This window comes from Bacillus rossius (assembly GCF_032445375.1).
Source record: "Bacillus rossius redtenbacheri isolate Brsri chromosome 9 unlocalized genomic scaffold, Brsri_v3 Brsri_v3_scf9_2, whole genome shotgun sequence".
NCBI classification, from domain to species: domain Eukaryota; kingdom Metazoa; phylum Arthropoda; class Insecta; order Phasmatodea; family Bacillidae; genus Bacillus; species Bacillus rossius.
The window spans coordinates 8866333-8893148 of record NW_026962013.1 but is presented as its reverse complement, the minus strand read 5'-3'; the positions used below and the strand labels follow the sequence as shown (position 1 = coordinate 8893148).

The following is a 26816-nucleotide window of genomic DNA, read 5'->3' as shown; positions in this document are numbered from 1 at the left end:
GAGGAAGGGCGCAGGGGGCGACAGCCCCTTCCGAGCCCAAATTTTACTACTTATTTCTTTGTAGGGATTATAAATGTTAACTTAAATACTTTCGTTAGTGTGCTGCTCTCTTCTTTCAATCATAATTTGCACGAAAATACTAAATGTCAGTATTTGAGACCATATATTTAGTGAATATCCCAAGGGCAATGTCATGATTATTAACTGCGTCCTATTAACTGCGTCCTCCTGTGTGTGAGAGCCCTGCCCGAGAGGTCTTCCTGGTGCCGCCATTGGCTTGATTGTTCTGGGTGGAACAGGGCATATTCCCGGCGTCGCGCGCACCACGCCACACGGGACACCCGCCGTCCTCGGGCGCCTTGCAGACCTCGTCTTTCACGTCGTCCTGCACTCGCGTCGTGACACGTGTGCGAGCCCCGCCTGCCCGGACACACACACACACACACACACACACACACACACACACACACACACACACACACACACACACACACACACACACACACACACACACACACACACACACACACACACACACACACACACACACACACACACACACACACACACACACACACACACACACACACACACACACACACACACACACACACACACACACACACACACACACACACACACACACACACACACACACACACACACACACACACACACACACACACACACACACACACACACACACACACACACACACACACACACACACACACACACACACACACACACACACACACACACACACACACACACACACACACACACACACACACACACACACACACACACACACACACACACACACACACACACACACACACACACACACACACACACACACACACACACACACACACACACACACACACACACACACACACACACACACACACACACACACACACACACACACACACACACACACACACACACACACACACACACACACACACACACACACACACACACAGTCCGCAGAGCTCCAGGGGGAACAAACAACGCGAGATATCAGAGTGGGGTCTGTTTACGAAAAGCACTTAAGAATTCGCCGAGGCCCGAAAAAGTACTTCTGATTTCGGATTAAGTTTTTGACGTGACGTCTAATAAATCAATGAAAGCCGGATGCACGCACGGAAAAGGATGACTCGTCCCGTTACGCACATTGTCCCGTTACACTCATTGTACGCTTGCGCCGCATCTATCTCTCCTCCACTCGATTGGAACAACCATCGATTTGACTTTTTCGAGGCACATTAAACTTGAAACACACCCATTCGTTTCCTACTTTTCCTATCATCGTCTTATCCTTAGCCGAATAACACAGATTGGAAGAAGTTAAATAGCAAACATGTATAAAAGTTACAGTTAAAATAATATCTTCGTTAAAGTAATAAACATATTTGAATAATGAGTTCAAATAAAAGTAAATTTATCAATTAAATTGTAGATTTCATTTAACTTCTTCTTTGTAACCATAAAAAATAGTGATAATTCATTAAAAAGATTCAATTTTATTCATAAAAGTATGCAATCATTTCATCAATGTTTTGTCATGACGTCACGTTAAACTATCGTCCGTAAACCGACTTTACAGACAACCATTTTTTTTTCGTGCCTAAATATATTGCGAATACTTTCAGGAGTTTTTTTTTAAAAAAAATTACACTATTTAAAGGTTGTATATACAGATCGAAACGAAAAACGAGGGGGGGGGGGGGAATTTTTTCTTTTAAACTTTTCATAACTGGGTTGGGTGCCATACAATAACAAACAAAAACTAAAAGAACATCATTCACTAAAAATATTTTTTTGTATATAAATAGTTTATGAGGGTTAGTTAACTAATTTTCTGACTACATCTCCTTGCACCTTGTTTGTGCGAGAGGGAGAGAAAAAAAAAATCTATTGACCGCGAATGCTTGGCTGACCCATTTGATGCTTTGTTGCATGTATTACATATATATATATTTTTTCTGTTTAATTGTTTTTTTTTATCTGGAAAAAGGGGGGGGGGGGGGGGGGCGCTTCTTATCCCCTGCCCTCCCTGTTACAAAACACCTAACGTTGCCGCAGATGTTCTAGTGGACTCGTTCACGCGACGACTCGGCGCTCCAAGTGGTGACAAGGGGGGACATGGTCACATCTGGGCGAACGCATCGCCGAGGTCGGGGAAGCCTAAGATGTGCATCAAGTTCTGTCCCTGCCCGAACACGCCCGAATATTCCCCTTCGGCCAACCTCGGGATTTGTTTTATTTTTGCGCAGGGAAAAACGAATTCAAACATCAAAAAGTGGTCGGTTAGGTTTAGCTACATTAAAACACTTTAAAACACTATGGACGGTTAGTTAGGTTAGTATAGCTACATTAAAATAAACAGAGAAATATAAATATATCTTTATATATATATATTTCTTGTGTGCATTTAACACGATTTTTCATTACTTTTAATTATGTATAGACGTGCATTCAATAACAATCAACTTAACCTACAATTTTAAATTGTTAGTTCTCATTTTATTCTATGCAACTTATGACGTATTGATGTCTCTTTGAAAATAAAAATATAAGTTTGTAAAATAAATTATAACACTATAACATTTATAGTATCTTATAGTAATTATAGTAATTTCAGTTCGACCCGGCAGATGACGCTGCGATTAGATTCAGGGAAATTTCCTGTAAATTTTCGAATTTAAAACGTTTGAACAGAACAACGTTGGTTGGGTCCGCTAGTATATGTATGTGTGTATATATATATATATATAAATGAACCCGAGGTTGGCCGAAGGTGAATATTCGGGCGGTGTTCGGGCAGGGACAGAACTTGATGTACATCTTAGGCTTCCCCCGAGGTCGCTGTGCTGCGATCCTGGAGGGTGGGAGGGAGGGAGGGAGGGAGGGAGGGGCTTGCAAATGCGCGGAGCCGGACTCCCGTGGGTGTATATTTAGCTGCTTGCGGGGCGGAGTAGCTCCCTGCGCCCGTGGCGAGGCGCGAATGAGGACCAGGGAGGAGGAGCGGGGGGAGGGGGGTGCAGGAGGTGACTGACCTCTGCCAGCCTCGCTGACCCCTGGGCCGACTCGCTTCGCTCCAGCTTCTCGCTTCTCGCCGCTCGCTCGCCTGCCGTTGATTGGTCGTTCAAGTACGAGACCGTCGGAACACCAAACTCATTTTTCGATCCATTTTTTTTTTCACTTAAAACTACACTTCATTAATAAAAATTAAAAAAAAATTGAAAACATAGTAACCAGAGAATAAAAATTAGTGATCAGGTCGAATGCACTTTTTTCCTTAAAATCGGAATCTCGAATCCGATTCTTAAAAGCGCCTAGAATCCGAAATGTAGATCTCAAGAGACAAGTGATATTGGTACGAGCTGAAAACGCAAAAAAATCCAACCCAACGAATTTTTTTGTTGTAATAGCAAAGGATATTTACATTTCTAAGCTATTGGTACGAGGTAGCCACAGACCACGACAGTGCGCTAGGCTGCGGGATTCCTGAAAAAAAAAAAAAAAGACATATGTAGCACCTGCCCCTCCCTTACCGTCACACGGAAATCCCATTAGAGGCCTGCCTTTCCAAATATCTCGGAACGCGTCTCTCTCTCGGGAGGGTTTTTATGCGGTTCCCTCGAGCACCATCGCGTACAAGTGCCGTAACTAGGACGCCATTGTTCTCGCAGCTTCGAGTGTTAAAGTCGAGGGATTTGAGGACGCGGCACCAGAGGGCTGCGAGACTTGTACATGGGGCGAACCGACAAGTGTGGAAGTCGGGGTCAACCTGCGGCAAGGGAGAGGCCGGTGTCCTCGGAGCGACGAGGGTTAGTGACCTCTTGGCGAGCGATAGCGGGCGACGAGTGACGGTCCACGTGCGCGGAGATCGGAGCTGCTGGGACGATGTCGCAGCGCGGCGGACGAGCGAGTGGTGCGAGGCAGTGAGTTGGGACCGAGGTGCGTGGCAAGAAGTGGAGCCTAAGATGTACATAAAGTTCTGTCCCTGCCCGAACACGCCCGAATATTCACCTTCGGCCAACCTCGGGTTTATTTATATATATATTTATATTTCTCTGTTTATTTTAATGTAGCTATACTAACCTAACTAACCGTCCATAGTGTTTTAAAGTGTTTTAATGTAGCTAAACCTGACCGACCACTTTTTGATATTTGAATTCGTTTTTCCCTGCGCAAAAATAAAACAAATCCCGAGGTTGGCCGAAGGTGAATATTCGGGCGTGTTCGGGCAGGGACAGAACTTGATTGACATCTTGGGCTTCTCTGGCAAGAACAGCGGAGAACCACTGCCGAGTCGAGCTGCAAGGGGGAAAGTAAACTGTGGAACAAATATAAGTGATTACTTTATGGATTGTTATAATTTAATTAATAGTGTAAATATTAGCCAGTAAGTAAAACTACAGTGAATTCATTGTGGCTATCCTTTTCGAAACATGTAAAAAAAAAAAAATTCCATTTTTGGCAAAACGTATCACGTGTTTATGTAGGTAAATAATGAAATAATTTTCAACTACGTAGTTATTTGAAATTCTGAATTTCACATCCTCAATCCTTTTTTTTTATCTAATATTAAATCTTGCGAATACCAAATATTTGATGGTATTTGAGGTTTCACTCGTCCCATTCAGAATAAAACTGTATCGTCACGGGAGACTCCACGTGAGCGAGTAAACGAGTGTCGCTCGCCCCGAGCTGTTGACGTCACCCTGCCACGCCCATGTTACTCGCTGACGAATAGCTAGACCAGCAGCTCGAAGTAATCGACTCTAGGGGGTTGGCGGTTCGACGGAGTCGATGATGTTCAACCACAACCGGGAAAACAATTCCAACTACCGATTCCACTATTTGCTTCGAGTTTTTTTTTTTTTTTTAAATCCCTGTTGCATTACTATTGTTCGAAATTTAGCAGGTATTTTAAGAGTTATTTATCCCCGAAGGCGATCCGGGTTCGATTCCCGTCGGGGTGACGCCTGGATGTTGCTCAGGCGGGAAACTAGGCGGAAGTTGACGTGGCCTGTTAGTTATTTCTGGGTTTCTACCTCGCACCTCATCACTAGGGACCTGAAAAATTCGCGGTTTCGATGACCTCCAGGATAGTCTACACAGTCCTCTGTACACTAGGGGGAAAAAAGGCCAGTTAATTGGCTGCTGACTTGTGAGTCGTCTCAACCTGGTTTGCCAGAGATTCGTCACTTCTTTGGTTGAGTGGTTTCTCATTGGCCCAGAGTCGCCCAGACGAACAGTGAGCCAGTAGCAAAAGCAGCTTAAAGGTATACGTGTATGAATTTCAGACTATCGCGAAATGAATCTGCGAATTTTTCCGGTCTCTACTCATCACCCCTCGTCTCTTGACCTTGATGTCGACGAAGCGTTAAGCCCTGATTCATTTGCTCATTAATTTTTTACCCCCTCGTGGAGAGGGGATATTAAAAAGGGAAAAGGGGGGGGGGGGGGCTGGTGGAAGGCAGAAGGCAGAAGGCAGAAGGCAGAAGACGCGACCCTCTTCGTGAGCGGTGTCGACACTTGTTTACCGGGCGTGTCCTCAGGGGCTGCGGCGGATTAAATAACGAATTTTGTAAACATGAGCTCGCTGGAGCGTGTATCGTGGATTTGACACTCTTGGGGGGACTGTGTCGCATTTGAATATATATACTGTATAGAAGTCGCCAGCCCAGGTTAAAATTTCTAATACGGTTTTGAGGTAGTTGGTTAATTCACCGCCGCAATCGCCACCATCTCTAGGGCATCGACTTGTGGTGGTCCCTAGCGGACAAGTGTCCAACTCTTCAAAAACCCCTTCCCCCTCCTGTGTTTAACGACGTTGAGCTGCAGTGAATGATTGATGAGGGGTGCGGGGAATGACAGCGGGCGACAGAGCTGCGCTCTAACATGTAAATAACAATTAAGACGATACAGGGCTTTACGGCAGCGCACTGCAGCGGTGAAGTTCCCAAGCTGCTCATCATATGCTTCTGAAAAACGTAGAGTAAATCCTATCCACTCGCGACTTCTATACAGTATATATATTCAAAGGTGTCGCCGCATCGCGCCTCTGGACGACATTAGTCACTCCCTTCCCCTACCCCCTTTTTTTTTGTTAAACTCCAGCGGGAGACATTCTGGTTGGCTGGCGGCCTGTTCCCGGTAATGCGGTAATTGCATTCCAGCCATTACCAGTGTTCTCCGCGCCAGGGCTGGCCAAACTTGTGGAACTGCGTCGCACTTGCTGTTCGACCGCATACTCCATCGCGGATTTGTTTGGAGCGGCGCACAGTGGAGTATTTGTACCGAAATCCTGGCCAAAAATATTTTTTTGATTATTTGAAGTCAAACAGTTTATACGACTTTTTGTGAACTATTTTTGCTATAAAACACTTAAATGAAGCTCTTGTGCACCAAAGAACAACTGGATTCAACAATAAAATAAAAGCAAAGCCTATTAAGTGGAAAGCTATTCACATTGCTGATTCATTTTACATTTACTTCTGTATTCATACCAGTCTTTATAGATGATAAGTTATTTACAAAAATGAGTTCAGTTTATTCTCAGCCTTCATTGTGATTTCTTGTGTCTTTACGATGAACGCGCACTATGTTAATCCGAGTCTTCGGAGCTACAGCTACGGTTCTCCTCTGCTTCCTCGTAATTATATTCAGCTTCTTCATGGCACCCATCTTCGCTTCTTTTGGTAGAACGAATTTCAGCCATCTCTGGCAGAAGAAGCTCCAGAGTCTCGCTGCTATATGGCTTAGTTGTTTTCCTTCGCCTCTGTGTAGAGCAGCTCAAAAAAGGATAACTGGTTAACAGCAGCCTATTGAGGACATCTCTGTTGCACACTTCTCTGTTACATTTTCGGGAATACTTCGTCCTGTACATCCGGAAATGTTTGTTCCTAGCCTCAGCAGCTTCTTCTGATAGCTGGCCTATAGGCAGAATAGCTTCTTAATAACTGCAGCTCCGTGCATCAATACTTTGTGCATTGTTGGACTCATGGGATGCCAACTATAGAGGCTCACATATAGCTTGGCTGTTTCATAAGCATATTTTTGAAATTTCGTCTCATCAATATGGTGCCCACTTGAAATAGCTTCCAATATTACTTTTAATCTTTTAATAAGTTCAACATTCACGCCAGTAATTCGTGATGCAGTGTCTGGTTCTGCAAAGAAGCGTCTTGATGTGTTCCCATCATTCGTAGTTCCAAATCCTTGCTTTGGAACATCAACCAATAATCCAAGTTCGTCTTTAAGCATTTTTTGAATGTTCTTTTTAGTATCCGCAACAATTCTCTTCTGTTCTTTACTTATTGCTTGCCAAATGCTAATTGGTATTCTGTATGACAAACGCAAAATTGATTCCAAAAACCTGATCCGTGTGTGCAGAGGGGACAGTCTAAACGTTAAAGTATTGGGGTTTTCTGTGAAATCCTTACATAATTTATTAAAATCTTTTGATGTAGATCCACAGATGTAACACCTCATTGTCGATGTCGTGCCAGTTGCAGCATTGCAGACTTTTCCGTCAACCATTGTTAACAGTAAAGTGTGTCGAATCTTCACAGCTCCATGAAAACTTGGCACTTCTGTTTCTTTCAATGTTTTTATTTGTTCCTGAATGTACTTAATTTCATCAAGAGTAACATCTGCAGTTTCATGTACAAAACGGATTCGAATTGGCCTACAGAATCTTGTGGAGGAAGGTGTTGGGTTCTGCCATATAATTTTTTTCTCTGTATGGTTATTAGCAATTAATTTTATGGGCACACATGAGCTTTGAAAAATATTGGCATCACTATCAGCTATGTTTTCAAATTTTTGTTTGAACTGTGTTTTCTGAGAACCATCGCACCCCCATTTTGAGATTAATTCCAAATTTTGTTTTTCTTCTGATGACAGTACCTGTAACACTTCTTCTAAGTATTTGCATAACCTTGAAGAGGTGTGATCTAATAAAGACTGTAACTTAACTTCTGCTTTTGTTTCAGAAACGACAATGGAGTCTTCGCTTGGGTAACATTCTTTTTTTGCTTTTGTGAGCAGTGAATAGCAAGGGTAAACATTTTTGTTTGCACTATAAATTACTTGATATTGCTGTTTTGTTAATTCCGCTTGAACAAAAATAGACAATGCTTCTGAAGGATTGTGTTTTTTTTTACTGAATTTCTGTTTAACAATAATTTTACTAGCCCTTGTTGGAGTCTCAGTGATTTTTTTCATTAAATCAGCTGCATCAGAATTTCCCGAAACTCTGTGATTCATTGATGCAGCATATGTTAGTTCTTCAGGGGTGAACTGTTGTCTGAGTTATTCTGTTTTCCTGCGTTTTGTCCTCTCACTTGACTCAATGAAGTCCTTCGTAGGACGACCGCGACCTGAGGTAGTTGATGAAAAGTTGGGCACCTTAATGGTATGCGATAACCATTTACCATTGTTCTGGAGAAACCGTTCCTCTTTGTTATTAGCTAAATACCACCTTTTCTTAAAATCAGCTTTAAAATACCTGAGTAAGCGACTTAATGAATTTCTCTCATCTTCTGGGCACTTTGTTATGTCAGGTACTCTGTGTTCCATAAAATGAAGCTTTTCAACAATGGACCTGTTTGGAGATTCCCGGAGTAGTTCATATAATGACATTCTTGTAAATTCCTTTTCCATGTTCGGAACCTAAAACAAAATAGACTAATATTTATGACTGTAATTAATTATGAAATAAAGTTTATACTTACATATTATTTTAAAAAATTATCTAAATCTTATTTACGGTTTATATTAGTATAACGTAGGCAATCACTTAAAAACCGATATCATAAATCTTATCTATATCACGATAAATATAAATGTATAAGATTTTTAATAAATCTGTGTTAAACAAAACCACATTTCCTATCACATTAATATCTGGATAAGAAGCATGATTGGGACAAAGAAAATAGTAAACGCACAGAACTTTGAAAGTGAATGTTGATGGGAATATGTCTACTCCGAAATTAAGAGAGGAGCATCACATAAGGTATTTTCCTCAATTTATTTTCTAATTCCCAGTCTCCAACATGTGCATATCTCAGCACTGATGAATCAACTGGCTCATAATATTAATTTAAGCACAAATATTGAATAGCAACTTGTACCTAGTTCTGTAATAGTTTTATTAGAATTTACTAGCGGTGCAAAACGTTTGGTAGGGACTGTAATGTTATTATTTCTTATTTAATAATGCTGGCAATGTATTACAAATACAAGAGCTATAATAAACCAAAGTAAAATTATTTTTTCCTGTATCCTTTGATAGGCAACAGTCAAATTTGTTAATCTGAAAACTATTGTAAAAATTCACACCAATGTTTAAAATTAGTGTTAAATAAAAATGGCAACTACATGCAGGAAATTTCTCTTCTGGTATTGAAACTTAGTGGGCAACGTATTAAGAATATGTTAAAACGACAGCCCGACAAGGCCCGACACACATTCAAAAAGTCTCTTGAAATCATAAATCTTTTCTAACCTTTCGAACACACATTTTGTCCTAAGTTTGTTATTTTTTTATTACGGCACTTAAATAATTTTTCACAATAAAATATACATTGAAATGAAACAGTTACCTTATTTAACAGCTGTACGAAATTTCATGACAATATGTCAATCCTAACAGCTAGAAGAAACACGTATGTTGAAGAACACGAACGGTGAACTCTCTAGCACAAGCACGTCCGCACACATAGACATCAACTCTTCAACTAAGCGTAGCAGTCACCGGATATGACTCATGGTACCAAAATAGACCCTGCTCGACGCGCATGTGATTAGGCAACAAGAAAATACAATTTCTGCTGTGACTAAACGAAATATATTTTTTTCTTTTTTGGCCAGGATTTTGGTACAAATACTCCACTGTGCGGCGTTGGCAGTTTTCCGGTGAGATTATACTGATCTGTAGTAATTTCAACAGTTTCTGTTTTTTAGTCTGTCGGCCATATCTGAACGTATTTACAACAATATCGACTTGTGGTATTTTACACAGATGCTGTGGTTAAAAGGTAAAACATCTGTACAGTTAATTAGTATTTTAAGGGCCTTTACTTTCATTGTAGCAGTTTAAAAGAACTATTGAAGGGGCCTGTTTACCCGCACGCACGCACGCAGTCTGCAGAGCTTCAGAAAAAAAAAGACTCGAGATATCCGTATGGTTTCTGTTTACAAAAGCCGAGGGCGTATGATTAGTTCTGTTTCTGTATTTAGTTTTTAAACTGTAGTTTCAGAAGAGTAAAAAATTCTTCGTCATATGTTACGGTTACAGCTCAAATCCCATTGTTTTCCTGTGCACGACGAGAAGACAGCGCGCCAGTTCAGAGCCTTGCGATTAGAGGAGACATCTGGCATCACCAGCGAGCGTCGCAATTATCATCCCGTCTCACCAAAGGCCCTGTCACACTGACAAATATTTGTCTCCAGCGATATTTGACAGTAGAGTTGAAGGGGTAGTATTGGACGGAAAAATGGATTCCAAATTCACACTATTAAAGTTTATTTTTGGTCTGTGCTATTTCGAACTTTCCAATTTCAATGCTCATTTGGAAATTAAATAACGGATCACAGTGCTGGATGGAATTCTGTAACTTTCATTGCCATATGTGCTTTTGTAATTTTTTTTAAGTATATAAAATTATCTCACATTATAAAAATTTTTCAAAGATATAGAAACATATATCCCTTTATTAACATAAAATTATTTCGCATAATACATTCATATTATCATTATTTCAGTTATTTCACTTTTATAACCATATTCTTTACCATTTTAAAGATTCATTGTGATGGAAACTGATGTCATTTCATTTTACGATAGGCACGATTTTGATTGGCTGATTGCATCGAACATCTAACATATTTTAGAACCCGCCCTATTTGCGAGATGAAAACTCAAGTCATCCAACTTGTCAAACATTGGCTGTGACGGTTTCGGTGACGTTCGCAACCCTCAAACCTTATGAGACGGGATATTGGAAGGTGTTGGAATTGTGGCAGGGCTTTACACCCCTCGCTCTCTTCCGTCACTTCTCCCCGGTGCTTTCGCGCGCGCTACGTCACACTTCACACTTCACACGTCACACGTCGGGTCGCGACGGGAGAGCTTGGATGCGGGCACCGCAGTGTTTGTTTACGCGCGCCGTATATTGATCCCGGAACGGAGGGATGCTGCAGTCTGGTGCAGATTCCCTTGGCAACTGCGCCGCCGTTAGACAGATAGTCTTGCCGGTCTTTGCCCGGAGGGGGGGGGGGGGGGGGGGGGAGAGGGGTGTCTGGATCTTCCCTGACCCACAGACTCTTGGAGCGACCACGCACTTCAATTCCAACTGGCAACAAATGGCTCGTTTTTGACGTGACAACGTCTAATAAATCGATGAACGCCGGCTGCACGCACGAAGGATGACTCATTGTCACGTTACGCTTTGTCCCGTTACGCTCATTGTACGCTTGCGCCGCATCTATCTCTCTTCCACCCGATTGGAACAACCATCGATTTGACTTTTTGGAGGCACATTAAACTTGAAACACTCCCATTCGTTTCCTACTTTTCCTATCTTCGTCCTATCCTTAACAGAATAACACAGATTGGAAGAAGTTAAATAGCAAACATGTATTAAAGTTATAGTTAAAATAATCTCTTCGTTGAAGTAATAAACATATCTGAATTAATGAGTGCAAATAAAAATAAAATTATCAATTAAATTGTAGATTTCATTTCACTCCTTCTTTGTATCCGTACAAAATAGTGATAATTCAATAAAAATGATTCAATTTTATTCATAAAAGTATGCTATCATTTCATCAATGTTTTGTTATGACGTCACGTTAAACTATCTTCAGTAGTATATGAATGGGCGTCCGGAAACAGGCTTCCAGGCTGTGGAGCGTGTGGGCACGTCCGCCATCTTGGATTGTGACGTCACGGCGGCCATCTTGGTTGACCTTGACCTTGGACCTTGACCTTTAATTTGATCCTCAAAAATCGCCAAAATCCGCCAAAATTGGGCAAAATTTACCCAAAATTCCTCAAAATTCGCCAAAATTACCATTTATGTGGAAATAAATTCCGCCAAAAAATCTCAAATAATTCCACAGTTCAAAAATTAGGATTTCGAAAATCCTCAAAAGTCGCTTTGCCCTAGAAAAAACGAAAACTCCTAAAAGCGGCTTAAAACTCCTAAGAGCTAGCCGCTTATAAGCCGCCGACCTTGAAAATAAGGATGTCATGGCAGCCATATTGGATGATGACGTCACCATTGCAAATTTTGTTACGGCCGCCATCTTTAACTTTTTTATTTATTATCCGATTTTAATGAAAAAAAATTAAAAATTATAAAAAAAATACATTTAATAAAATTTTAATAAAAGATTTATAAAAATTATATTTTTACGACACGGAGTTCGGAGTCCTCGGTTCGAACCCGGTGAGGGCAAAAAAATTAAAAATGGCGACCGATCCTTCCCCCCGTGGTGTGTGCTAGCAGACTGACTCCCACCACTTTTTTTCAAAGCATATAGATCGTCATCTAGTATGACGTCATGTCAGCCATCTTGTCTTTGATGCTGGAAGCCATCATCAATGTATCGTCGGCGAGAGTGCGCTCACGCCATGTTAGTTTAGTTCTTATCCGATAGAGTGCAGTAATCATTTATTACTGTGACACCCGCCATCTTGAAATTTGGCCGCCATCTTGAAAATCCGTAATTATTTAGCTAGAAATTCGGGAAAAGTTCCAAAATTCATTAAATAAATCACTCATTAATTTACATATTGATTCGATCGATTCACGTCCTCGGTTCGATACCCGATCGATGCAATAATGTTTAATTTTATGAAAAAATAATAATTTCAATAAACCATGTTAAACTTTCGTAAAGAGACTTTAAATCCTCTACTACCATCATCCTATCAGACGTCAAGACTACCATATTGGAAATTCGTAATTTTAATGCTAGAGATTCGGGAAAAAGTTCAAAATTCATTAAATAAATTTGTAATCAATATACTGATTGATTGGATCGACTAAGGTCCGTGGTTCGATCCCTTGTCGATACAAAACAACATTAATATTTTAAAAAAGTACCACTAAAGTGTAAGGTTTGAGAAAATAAAAAACACCGCAAGTTCTTTTAAAAAAACTTTTATTTCATACATACTACACTACTACAAGTACAAAAAAAAAACACTGACAAATTACTAAAGTTTTGTGGATTTCTCGATTCAAACAGTCTTCTTATTGTACGTACTAAGCCTTTTACATGACTTTAAATGTCTATACGATCCGTTCATCACCACAGCCAGAGACGGACTGAAGTTCATATCACTTATATAGTCTCATTAGCCGGTACAACACATGAGTCGAAACAATAACCATGTTCATTATACGTCTCGGAGCATTTTTTATAATGACGATGTAAGCTATCGAGACGTGAAATTAGTTTATTACATTTTATACACTGAAAATGTATTCTTTGAACATTATTAGAACAACCGCTCCTTTCATGTCTGCGCGCATTTGAAGTTCTAGTAAATGATGCGTCACAATATTTGCACTGATGCGATGCACGCTCTTCATGAATTGAAGTCTGGAATGCAGATGGTGAAACTTCAGCTGATGGTGGAACAGCACATATCGAAGTCTCCTCCAGCGTTGTCAGAGGCGTTGCCAACGGGATCTGCTCCAACATCGTCGGCGCCGACGTCATGGTTCTCGTAGTCGATGGTACATCCTCCATCGAGTACGACGTTAAAGTCGGTAAAGATGCCATCGAAGTCTCAAGAACAGGCAATTACGCGACTTATACACCAGAAGAAACAAACTAGGTGATCCGTACACCGTCAACGGCAGTAACAAACTAAGCGTCCTGCTGTATAGGACTCGTTTATATACTTTAACCGGTTTGAATAATACGCTAGTCAAATCAAGAACAATTTACTAAAATACTAGAGTCAAAACAACATTAAAAAAATAGAAGCACCATCAACAAAAAAGGAAACACATTTGGAAGCACCTTCAAAAAAGGAAAAACAATAGGAAGCACAGACTACGAAAAAACAGCACATTTGGAAGCACCGACAACGAAAAGGCAGCACATTTGGAAGCACCGTCATCGAAAAGGCAGCTCATTTGGAAGCACCGACTACCAAAAGGCAGCACATTTGTAAGCACCGACTACGAACAGACAGCACATTTGACAGCACCGACAACGAAAAGGCAGCACATTTGGAAGCACCGACTACGAAAAGGCAGCACATTTGACAGCACCGACAACGAAAAGGCAGCACATTTGGAAGCACCAACTACGAAAAGGCAGCACATTTGGAAGCACCGACAACGAAAAGGCAGCACATTTGGAAGCACCGACTACGAAAAGGCAGCACATTTGGAAGCACCGACTACGAAAAGGCAGCACATTTGACAGCACCGAAAACGAAAAGGCAGCACATTTGGAAGCACCGACAACGAAAAGGCAGCACATTTGGAAGCACCGACTACGAAAAGGCAGCACATTTGGCAGCACCGACAACGAAAAGTCAGCACATTTGGAAGCACCGACTACGAAAAGGCAGCACATTTGACAGCACCGACAACGAAAAGGCAGCACATTTGGAAGCACCAACTACGAAAAGGCAGCACATTCTTAAGCACCGACTACGAAAAGGCAGCACATTTGGAAGCACCGACAACGAAAAGGCAGCACATTTGGAAGCACCGAAAACGAAAAGGCAGCACATTTGGTAGCACCGACAACGAAAAGGCAGCACATTTGGAAGCACCGACAACGAAAAGACAGCTCATTTTGGATGCACTATCATAAAGGCAGCACATTTTGGAAGCACCATCGAATAAGGAAGCACATTTGGAAGCTCCATCAACAAAAAAAAAAAAAAGAAAAAAAAAAAAAGCAAAAAGGATGCAAAATTTACGAGATCTAAGTCTTAGTTAGAAATCAGAATACAAGAAATAAAAACATTAAATTCTTATAATTTAAATTATTTATTTTATTTCTTTACATTATACAAATGCAAGTAAAACAAGCCATTATTGTATGTAGCCAGCTTCCCTCAGTTCCTTGAGTATGAAGGATATTTCTTTGATGCACGAATAGTTTCCTGCACAAAGCGAACCATGTAGAAGTCTTAACCGGTCAACCAATATGTTTGGATCTTTCCATGATGTGTAATCATTCTCTTCTACCACCATCTTCCTTGCACCTTTATAATAAATATTATGATCTCTGGTGTCTTCCGTTTTACCACCAACCTCAGGGTAACTTTCATGTTTGAGACGGTGATCATCACAAGCTTGATCAGATTTATTTAATATATCACGTCGTTTCCAACGTTTCGGTCTCAGGACACCGCCACATTCTTCGATCTTGGCAGCTTTAGGTGCTTCATCATAGGCTATGTCTTTGTCAGCAGCCTCAGAGTCACTGTAACAATCACCGTAGAAGGAATCGTCTTCACCCAATTTACCATAATAATTCGATGTTGATGATGTTGAAGTGTCTTCATCGTCTTCATGCTTCCTTTTTAGGAGTCCATCATTTTTACAAAGTAGGAAAGAACTACTTGAATTCGGCTGGAATATATTCTCACTTTTCACGTTAAGGATTCTTCCATTGTCTTCATTCTTCCGTAAATCATCATCCTCCTTCAATTTTATTTCTTTGTCGAGATCGGAAGAGCCAAGAAAATTATTGTCGTATGCAGATCACTCTTCCTTAGGCTAGTAGATTCATCGTTGTCCTCTAGCTTGTACGCAGGCTTGGCGCTACAAGTTCTGCCATGTCTTTTTAGGCTCTCTCTCCGCGTAAACGACTTGCTACATCGAACACAACTTATCATATTGCGCAGTGGATTTTTAACACAGTCATTCTTCTCGTGTTGTCTTTTATTCTTTCTCAAGATAAACTCTTTACTGCAAAACTTACACCTATGTTCTTTCGATACAGCGTCAGATCCCAAATCAGAATTCATATTAGTTACTGAGACTAATGTCAGATGCAAACTAAGAGTTTTAAATTAGATATATTACTTAAATATAATTTTTTAATTATTTCATCAGCGATAATTAATTTATCTCATGCAAAAGTACTTTATGCATGTAGTTCTGCTTTTCAACAACAGATGTCGACACATGTTGCTTGCAGGTAAATAATATTTAGTTCTTTTATGCGGGATGCCTGATGCTCACTAACGATCGCAAAAGAAGGATGGCTTCGATAGACTCCAAGGAAAAGGAAGTTCTTCTTGCATGTTGGTGCTCCACAGATGTCTCATGGCGTAATATTAATTTGACTGAGTAATGATATTTGTCAATTCCACCTGATAAAAAAAATTGCAAGTTTTGATTTAGTAGCAGAAATTATCGAATTAAATGTAACTCCAATTAAAATGACATGTCTCATTAGACAAAAAAAAATCCATGCAGAGAGCGGTTCCTCAGAATAGTCAGAAACACTTGAAGAAACCACAGGAATGATTGCAAGAACACGGGAAAAACCATCAAAATATTGACATTAATAATCAGGAGCACACGGAGAAAACCATCATAATATTGGCAAGAATAATCAGGAGCACACGGAGAAAACCATCATAATATTGACCAGATTAATCAGAAGTACTCGGAGAAAACCACCACATGTTTTCCTTGATATCATAAAATTACAGGAAAAAATATTTAAAAATAAAAATAAATTTAAAAAAAAATAAAAAAATGCATAAATTTCTGGCTTGTACAAGAACTCTATCTTTGCTCAACAATAATAAGTTTACAAGCTATCAGAAACTGTTTATGCATTTTTTTATTTTTTTTTAAATTTATTTTTATTTTTAAATATTTTTTCCTGTAATTTTATGATATCAAGGAAAACATGTGGTGGTTTTCTCCGAGTACTTCTGATTAATCTGGTCAATATTATGATGGTTTTCTCCGTGTGCTCCTGATTATTCTTGCCAATATTATGATGGTTTTCTCCGTGTGCTCCTGATTATTAATGTCAATATTTTGATGGTTTTTCCCGTGTTCTTGCAATCATTCCTGTGGTTTCTTCAAGTGTTTCTGACTATTCTGAGGAACCGCTCTCTGCATGGATTTTTTTTTGTCTAATGAGACATGTCATTTTAATTGGAGTTACATTTAATTCGATAATTTCTGCTACTAAATCAAAACTTGCAATTTTTTTTATCAGGTGGAATTGACAAATATCATTACTCAGTCAAATTAATATTACGCCATGAGACATCTGTGGAGCACCAACATGCAAGACGAATTTCCTTTTCCTTGGAGTCTATCGAAGCCATCCTTCTTTTGCGATCGTTAGTGAGCATCAGGCATCCCGCATAAAAGAACTAAATATTATTTACCTGCAAGCAACATGTGTCGACATCTGTTGTTGAAAAGCAGAACTACATGCATAAAGTACTTTTGCATGAGATAAATTAATTATCGCTGATGAAATAATTAAAAAATTATATTTAAGTAATATATCTAATTTAAAACTCTTAGTTTGCATCTGACATTAGTCTCAGTAACTAATATGAATTCTGATTTGGGATCTGACGCTGTATCGAAAGAACATAGGTGTAAGTTTTGCAGTAAAGAGTTTATCTTGAGAAAGAATAAAAGACAACACGAGAAGAATGACTGTGTTAAAAATCCACTGCGCAATATGATAAGTTGTGTTCGATGTAGCAAGTCGTTTACGCGGAGAGAGAGCCTAAAAAGACATGGCAGAACTTGTAGCGCCAAGCCTGCGTACAAGCTAGAGGACAACGATGAATCTACTAGCCTAAGGAAGAGTGATCTGCATTACGACAATAATTTTCTTGGCTCTTCCGATCTCGACAAAGAACTAAAATTGAAGGAGGATGATGATTTACGGAAGAATGAAGACAATGGAAGAATCCTTAACGTGAAAAGTGAGAATATATTCCAGCCGAATTCAAGTAGTTCTTTCCTACTTTGTAAAAATGATGGACTCCTAAAAAGGAAGCATGTAGACGATGAAGACACTTCAACATCATCAACATCGAATTATTATGGTAAATTGGGTGAAGACGATTCCTTCTACGGTGATTGTTACAGTGACTCTGAGGCTGCTGACAAAGACATAGCCTATGATGAAGCACCTAAAGCTGCCAAGATCGAAGAATGTGGCGGTGTCCTGAGACCGAAACGTTGGAAACGACGTGATATATTAAATAAATCTGATCAAGCTTGTGATGATCACCGTCTCAAACATGAAAGTTACCCTGAGGTTGGTGGTAAAACGGAAGACACCAGAGATCATAATATTTATTATAAAGGTGCAAAAAGATGGTGGTAGAAGAGAATGATTACACATCATGGAAAGATCCAAACATATTGGTTGACCGGTTAAGACTTCTACATGGTTCGCTTTGTGCAGGAAACTATTCGTGCATCAAAGAAATATCCTTCATACTCAAGGAACTGAGGGAAGCTGGCTACATACAATAATGGCTTGTTTTACTTGCATTTGTATAATGTAAAGAAATAAAATAAATAATTTAAATTATAAGAATTTAATGTTTTTATTTCTTGTATTCTGATTTCTAACTAAGACTTAGATCTCGTAAATTTTGCATCCTTTTTTTTTTTTTTTTTTTTTTTTTTTTTTTTTTTTTTTTGTTGATGGAGCTTCCAAATGTGCTTCCTTATTCGATGGTGCTTCCAAAATGTGCTGCCTTTATGATAGTGCATCCAAAATGAGCTGTCTTTTCGTTGTCGGTGCTTCCAAATGTGCTGCCTTTTCGTTGTCGGTGCTACCAAATGTGCTGCCTTTTCGTTTTCGGTGCTTCCAAATGTGCTGCCTTTTCGTTGTCGGTGCTTCCAAATGTGCTGCCTTTTCGTAGTCGGTGCTTAAGAATGTGCTGCCTTTTCGTAGTTGGTGCTTCCAAATGTGCTGCCTTTTCGTTGTCGGTGCTGTCAAATGTGCTGCCTTTTCGTAGTCGGTGCTTCCAAATGTGCTGACTTTTCGTTGTCGGTGCTGCCAAATGTGCTGCCTTTTCGTAGTCGGTGCTTCCAAATGTGCTGCCTTTTCGTTGTCGGTGCTTCCAAATGTGCTGCCTTTTCGTTGTCGGTGCTTCCAAATGTGCTGCCTTTTCGTTTTCGGTGCTGTCAAATGTGCTGCCTTTTCGTAGTCGGTGCTTCCAAATGTGCTGCCTTTTCGTAGTCGGTGCTTCCAAATGTGCTGCCTTTTCGTTGTCGGTGCTTCCAAATGTGCTGCCTTTTCGTAGTTGGTGCTTCCAAATGTGCTGCCTTTTCGTAGTTGGTGCTTCCAAATGTGCTGCCTTTTCGTTGTCGGTGCTGTCAAATGTGCTGCCTTTTCGTAGTCGGTGCTTCCAAATGTGCTGCCTTTTCGTTGTCGGTGCTGTCAAATGTGCTGTCTGTTCGTAGTCGGTGCTTACAAATGTGCTGCCTTTTGGTAGTCGGTGCTTCCAAATGAGCTGCCTTTTCGATGACGGTGCTTCCAAATGTGCTGCCTTTTCGTTGTCGGTGCTTCCAAATGTGCTGTTTTTTCGTAGTCGGTGCTTCCTATTGTTTTTCCTTTTTTGAAGGTGCTTCCAAATGTGTTTCCTTTTTTGTTGATGGTGCTTCTATTTTTTTAATGTTGTTTTGACTCTAGTATTTTAGTAAATTGTTCTTGATTTGACTAGCGTATTATTCAAACCGGTTAAAGTATATAAACGAGTCCTATACAGCAGGACGCTTAGTTTGTTACTGCCGTTGACGGTGTACGGATCACCTAGTTTGTTTCTTCTGGTGTATAAGTCGCGTAATTGCCTGTTCTTGAGACTTCGATGGCATCTTTACCGACTTTAACGTCGTACTCGATGGAGGATGTACCATCGACTACGAGAACCATGACGTCGGCGCCGACGATGTTGGAGCAGATCCCGTTGGCAACGCCTCTGACAACGCTGGAGGAGACTTCGATATGTGCTGTTCCACCATCAGCTGAAGTTTCACCATCTGCATTCCAGACTTCAATTCATGAAGAGCGTGCATCGCATCAGTGCAAATATTGTGACGCATCATTTACTAGAACTTCAAATGCGCGCAGACATGAAAGGAGCGGTTGTTCTAATAATGTTCAAAGAATACATTTTCAGTGTATAAAATGTAATAAACTAATTTCACGTCTCGATAGCTTACATCGTCATTATAAAAAATGCTCCGAGACGTATAATGAACATGGTTATTGTTTCGACTCATGTGTTGTACCGGCTAATGAGACTATATAAGTGATATGAACTTCAGTCCGTCTCTGGCTGTGGTGATGAACGGATCGTATAGACATTTAAAGTCATGTAAAAGGCTTAGTACGTACAATAAGAAGACTGTTTGAATCGAGAAATCCACAAAACTTTAGTAATTTGTCAGTGTTTTTTTTTGTACTTGTAGTAGTGTAGTATGTATGAAATAAAAGTTTTTTTAAAAGAACTTGCGGTGTTTTTTATTTTTCAAACCTTACACTTTAGTGGTACTTTTTTAAAATATTAATGTTGTTTTGTATCGACAAGGGATCGAACCACGGACCTTAGTCGATCCAATCAATCAGTATATTGATTACAAATTTATTTAATGAATTTTGAACTTTTTCCCGAATCTCTAGCATTAAAATTACGAATTTCCAATATGGTAGTCTTGACGTCTGATAGGATGATGGTAGTAGAGGATTTAAAGTCTCTTTACGAAAGTTTAACATGGTTTATTGAAATTATTATTTTTTCATAAAATTAAACATTATTGCATCGATCGGGTATCGAACCGAGGACGTGAATCGATCGAATCAATATGTAAATTAATGAGTGATTTATTTAATGAATTTTGGAACTTTTCCCGAATTTCTAGCTAAATAATTACGGATTTTCAAGATGGCGGCCAAATTTCAAGATGGCGGGTGTCACAGTAATAAATGATTACTGCACTCTATCGGATAAGAACTAAACTAACATGGCGTGAGCGCACTCTCGCCGACGATACATTGATGATGGCTTCCAGCATCAAAGACAAGATGGCTGACATGACTTCATACTAGATGACGATCTATATGCTTTGAAAAAAAGTGGTGGGAGTCAGTCTGCTAGCACACACCACGGGGGGAAGGATCGGTCGCCATTTTTAATTTTTTTGCCCTCACCGGGTTCGAACCGAGGACTCCGAACTCCGTGTCGTAAAAATATAATTTTTATAAATCTTTTATTAAAATTTTATTAAATGGATTTTTTTTATAATTTTTAATTTTTTTTCATTAAAATCGGATAATAAATAAAAAAGTTAAAGATGGCGGCCGTAACAAAATTTGCAATGGTGACGTCATCATCCAATATGGCTGCCATGACATCCTTATTTTCAAGGTCGGCGGCTTATAAGCGGCTAGCTCTTAGGAGTTTTAAGCCGCTTTTAGGAGTTTTCGTTTTTTCTAGGGCAAAGCGACTTTTGAGGATTTTCGAAATCCTAATTTTTGAACTGTGGAATTATTTGAGATTTTTTGGCGGAATTTATTTCCACATAAATGGTAATTTTGGCGAATTTTGAGGAATTTTGGGTAAATTTTGCCCAATTTTGGCGGATTTTGGCGATTTTTGAGGATCAAATTAAAGGTCAAGGTCAAAGGTCAAGGTCAAGGTCAACCAAGATGGCCGCCGTGACGTCACAATCCAAGATGGCGGACGTGCCCACACGCTCCACAGCCTGGAAGCCTGTTTCCGGACGCCCATTCATATACTACTATCTTCCGTAAACCGACTTTACAGACAACCAATTTTTTAAAACCACACAAGAGTGCATCTTGCAAAAAAAAAAATGTCTAGACATATTTGACTACCGGTTTCACAAACTACGCAAGTCGCAATAAACGCAACGCTAAGTATTGTTCAACTTGACAACTTTTTGCGTTTTTCGATGGCCGTATTTGAAGGGAAGTGTTCAGAAAACTTATAGAGACGCAGATGTTAATGTGCATAGAAGCCCACGGTGATTCTTTATGATGTGCAAACATCTGGGCGGTCGGTATACGGCGTTTGGTAGGAGTAATTTCGTGAAAATGGAACGGAAATGCGAGACAATGGTGTTGCGTCTGCGCAGAAGTTTCGAAACCCCGAATAGATGGCGCACGCATGTGTAGCAACATAACCCGCATATCGTCACCTTGGTAAACATGAGGTTACATACCAAACTTATTGGTGTGAGAAATTAAACTTTATAATAGTGAGACTACCTGGATTATATTTAGTAAAATAAAATGGCTTCCAAAGAGTACCTACATATAATTCTCCTTGATGTTTAGGAATTATGTTGGTAGAATTTTGGCAAGGTGTGCGCTTTGTAAGCGTGAGGTCAGTGGTTCAAATCTCTTTGACAAAAGATTTTTTTTAAAACTTTTTAATAATATATTATATACCTAGTAATAATGTTGAATCAGCTCAATAAGTTTTTTTTTGTTTGTAGGAAGTATTTACAGACTGATTTCAGTCGTTTGAGCAAAAACAAATTCACGAACATATACTTATGTTGTGTTTCAAAATTTTTCAGTTTAATATTTCAGTGTGGGAAATTTATAGTATTACCTGTTGAATGAAAATATTTCATGATCGCAGCATGGTGTAATTTTGTTGCTATATGTTACCAAACAATATTGTTAAGTTTGTGACACACAGATCTTATTGTGGACTGATTTTTTTTTTGTTTCGTATGATTCCAGTTTGGCAAATTCACGCAGCCAACGGTTATTGAGCAAGCATCGTACATCCTTATTGCAGCGGGAGCCTTTGTGTTCATAGTTAGTTTCATCGGCTACTGTGGTGCTGTAAGGGAGTCTAGGTGCCTTTTGGCCACTGTAAGTATGTTTTATTCAGCATGTTTGTCTACTAGGAGAAAAGATTTCTGACGTGTAATGCTCACATGATTTTAAGTTAATAGTACATAAGGTGGCAGTGTCATACTAAAGGCATCACCTTGGTGTTTAAGGCTATGAACGAGCGTACAGTTTCTTTCATTGTACAGTAGGCCTATACATTTATGAAATTTAAGAATTGTTACTCCATAGTTACAAAGTTTTAAAGTCTGCAGCAAAGTGACATGGAATATGAGGTAGTTTTGTTTGAATATTGTGTTTTTTGATAAGTTATTTTTTTTATAACTAAATAATTTTTCATCAGTATCTGTAGTTTGGGTATAAACAAAATATGATTTGCCTGTGTAGAATTTAAATTTAATTTTTCCAATATTATGTTCAGAAATGTTTTATTTCTTAGATTACTTATATATGCATGCTTTTGGTAGGTAAACATTTTACAAATTTGTGTTTTAGTTTTGCAGAAAGTTTTCAGTAACTTTGTAATAAATTTGACGGCATCTGATAAGCAGATGATTAAAATTAAGCATACTTTTAAAGTCGTAGTTAATACATAACTATACATGTTCTATTTTATTTTCGCTATGGATGGTATTGAGGTTCATCAAACTCTTTTGAAAATCTGCACCGTGTGGAAAAATTTATCATTAGACCAGTGGCAGATCCGGGAACTCTTGAAGGAGTTGCATTGTGTTCGGAAACTAATATTTTTTTTCCATTTTTATCCATGAAACTGCATTTCATCTAGTAGGTATAAGTTCTGTAGAAGGGGGGGGGGGGGGGAGTAATTGCTTCAGTTATTCAAAGTTTACACCTCTTCCCACTTGTACATGCTTCTGCATTTGACAGAAAACTTTTGTGCATATGCAGATAAGACAATATTTTCGGGAATAAATGTGGCATTGTAATGCCATTTCTTAAACTAGTTGATAGAGAATGGTACACAGAATTTAATTTGAGGGGAGCGGGTGGGGGGAGGGGGGATAGAACCATTTTGCTTGCTGTGTGCTTTCAAATTCTGTAAATTTTTTTTAGTGGGAGTGAATGATAGAATTTTATAAATATTTTAGGAGTTGGAGGGGGGGGATATATCCCCCCCCCCTCCCTCGGGTGTACGGCCCTGCTACACGCAGTATCTCTGCGGTGCTAGCGGTGGTTGTGATAGTTAGTTGGGTCACTGGGAGGGAAGCATGCCAGAGTGAGCAGGTTTCCCTGCCTGTGTGTTATCCGGACTTCACGCCGAGCGAGCAGCCTGGTTTGGCACGCGGGAAGCGGGAAGCGAAGCATGCCCGTGCGCATCCTGTGCGTGGCTCTCCGAGCCCGGACGCGTCCCGGGGGGAAAGTTGCTGCGTAAGCAGGAGCATTGGGCCGCAAGACTTTCCACTTTTCTGTTTCACCCATAAAATCCTCCTTTCACTTCCAACATCTTTGCACCACTGTAATTATTTTTGTCTGCATTTAATAAGCATATATACTGCATATAATATTACTTTCAAGTTTTCAACTTTTTTTCGAAAAATGTATTTTTTTAAGTCAGTTTGCAGTCGTAACATAGGTGCATAACTAAATTTATGGTCCGCTATTTGTAGTCAGTTGCCTTAGAAGCCTAGTTGCAATTTGTGTTTCACAGAACCAAGAACATAAAATTTGAGTGGGTGTGTTTGTTCACTTGTATCAATAAACTCGGGTAAATATTTTTAGTTAACTTTTTTTTTTTTTTTTTTTTTTTTACCTAACCTGGCAGTGTGAAAGTCACAGTTGGCTAATTGTGTCCAGTTTGAAACCCTGCGTTGTTTCGCACTGGATCTGTGTAACAGAATACATTGACCCCCCAAGTTGGCAAGGTCAATTGAGTGTGATAGCGCAGTCAGCCGTGCAACGTGACCACTTGGTGGCTGTGGAACTCGTGATGATGGCCGCAGCTTCTGTCCGAGGCAGAGAAGAATAACTTGGCCTGATTACTACGCATATAGTATACTTTAATTTGTGACGAAAAACAACTAGGTGCATATTTTAGACAGCACTCATTTATCTAATAGTCTTATAAATCTAGTGTTTACATGTATTTGCATAGCGGTTCCACTTTTTTTCACTTTACTGTGTGTTCAAATTTTTTCTTGAGAATATTATTAGAATATCAGTCTTCAATAGCCTAACGTACCTAGAATTGTTCTGTTGGTTGCATTTACTTATTATTACTGTTTCAGTTTTTTAAAAAAATAGCTACGTAAAAATATCCAATTAGGTACTTATTGTTATTGCATAGAGTATTTGTCAGCTCAAACATATGAACTGTAATATGAAGGAGCTTACATTAAAAAAAAACCTAAGGGGCCTGCCTAACTGAATTGACTTAAAGGGGGAGAAATATGTTGCTATCTTTGTTTAAACACTTTTCAGGCCATAACAGTATTTTTATTGTATAATATTCAAAATTGGGCTTCTTTAATGGAATATGTGAAGTTAATAGTGACTAACTTTAGAAACATGCCTAAAATTCTCATTGTAGTCTATGGAGAAAGTTTCTGTGCACTGAAGAAAAAGGCAGCATTGTCCAATGTTTTAATTAATTTTTACTGATTTGGACACGTAAGGGGCTGTTCAAGTATTACGTAAGCACTATAGGGGGGCGGCGGGAGGGGGGTGTGTGTGTCTAGATGGTGATTACATCAGCAGTAGTTATTTACTTTTTTACACATATGGCAACCCACACATTGTCTTATGTTTGAAAACGAAACACATTTTTGGGGGTTCGCACAAATAATGTATATGTTTGGGTACTCGCTTACAACCGAGTAGGGGAATTACCACGCGCTATTCACTTGTCTAAATTTCTTCCGTCAATCTATTGTTTCGTTTCGGTACTATTTTCTTATTTCTAGAATTATAACTGCTGCTCATAATTCAATAACAGAATACATTAAAAAAAAATGCATATAACAATGTTTACATAAGCATGGGAAAAGAGGGGGGGGGGGGGGTGGTGGTGGTGGTAAGAGGTTTGCTTACTTTTGCTGACAAGGGGGATGGGGGGTAAATGATTGTAATAAATCTATTTACGTACTTACGTAATACTTGAACGGCCCCTAAGTACCCAATGCTGGGTTCATTCTGCTGGGAATGAGTCGTGACTGGCTACCTTGTTTGCAGTACGGGGTGTTGCTGTTGCTCATCCTCTTGTTGGAAGTAACTGCGGGCGGACTTGCAGCTGCCTACAGGAAAGAGGTGGGTGTGTAACCGTTGTGTAGCCCCGTGCCTGGTAAACACTCCCTGAACCTTAAACTAGGCTTGTGATGTTGTACTGAGGCAAGATATATTCATAATGGTTTCATCACAAGTAATATTTTTACCCTATTCTCCTTTTCCACCCTTCTATAAAGCAGCATTTTGGACTGAAATAAATTTGAACTTTTTTTTATCCGAGTTACTCTAAAAAAAAAGCTATTTATATGTACACTGTGTAAATCTCTGAAAATGCCGGGTAATTCAGCTTATGTGTCTATATGCATATAATCAATTCTATATACACTTATACACTGTGCCGCAAAATATTTTTCTGTGACAAAAATAATGTAACCAAATTCTGAAATTCTTTTGTAACTTTTAATTTCAAACTAGTTTAGTGGTTTATTAAAAAAAAAGTTATAACTTATAAAGAGTGTACATAAGTACATGCAACCTTTATTTGTATCTATTGGTATAATTTTTTTTGTAGGAAAATTTGTAATCACCAAAAACCAATTTAAATTAAGATATATTTTAAAATAAAATTAGCATGTTGGAGCTACCTTTTCTGTCCTTTAGGAGGATTGATAGCAGTTGCATGGGATTGTGCAAATGGGAAATGGCAATCCTTTTGACCCTGAATT

At 39.4% G+C, this 26816-nt stretch overlaps 1 protein-coding gene across 1 annotated transcript in view; it reads left to right on the top strand.

The window, feature by feature from the left end:
• Positions 1–26816, top strand: part of LOC134543325 (CD151 antigen-like) — a 63190-nt gene that overhangs the window by 25424 nt on the left and 10950 nt on the right. The window contains exons 4-5 of the mRNA XM_063388274.1: positions 22795–22929; positions 26098–26172. Coding sequence (XP_063244344.1) covers positions 22795–22929; positions 26098–26172 — 210 coding nt within the window. The remainder of the gene's footprint in view (positions 1–22794; positions 22930–26097; positions 26173–26816) is intronic.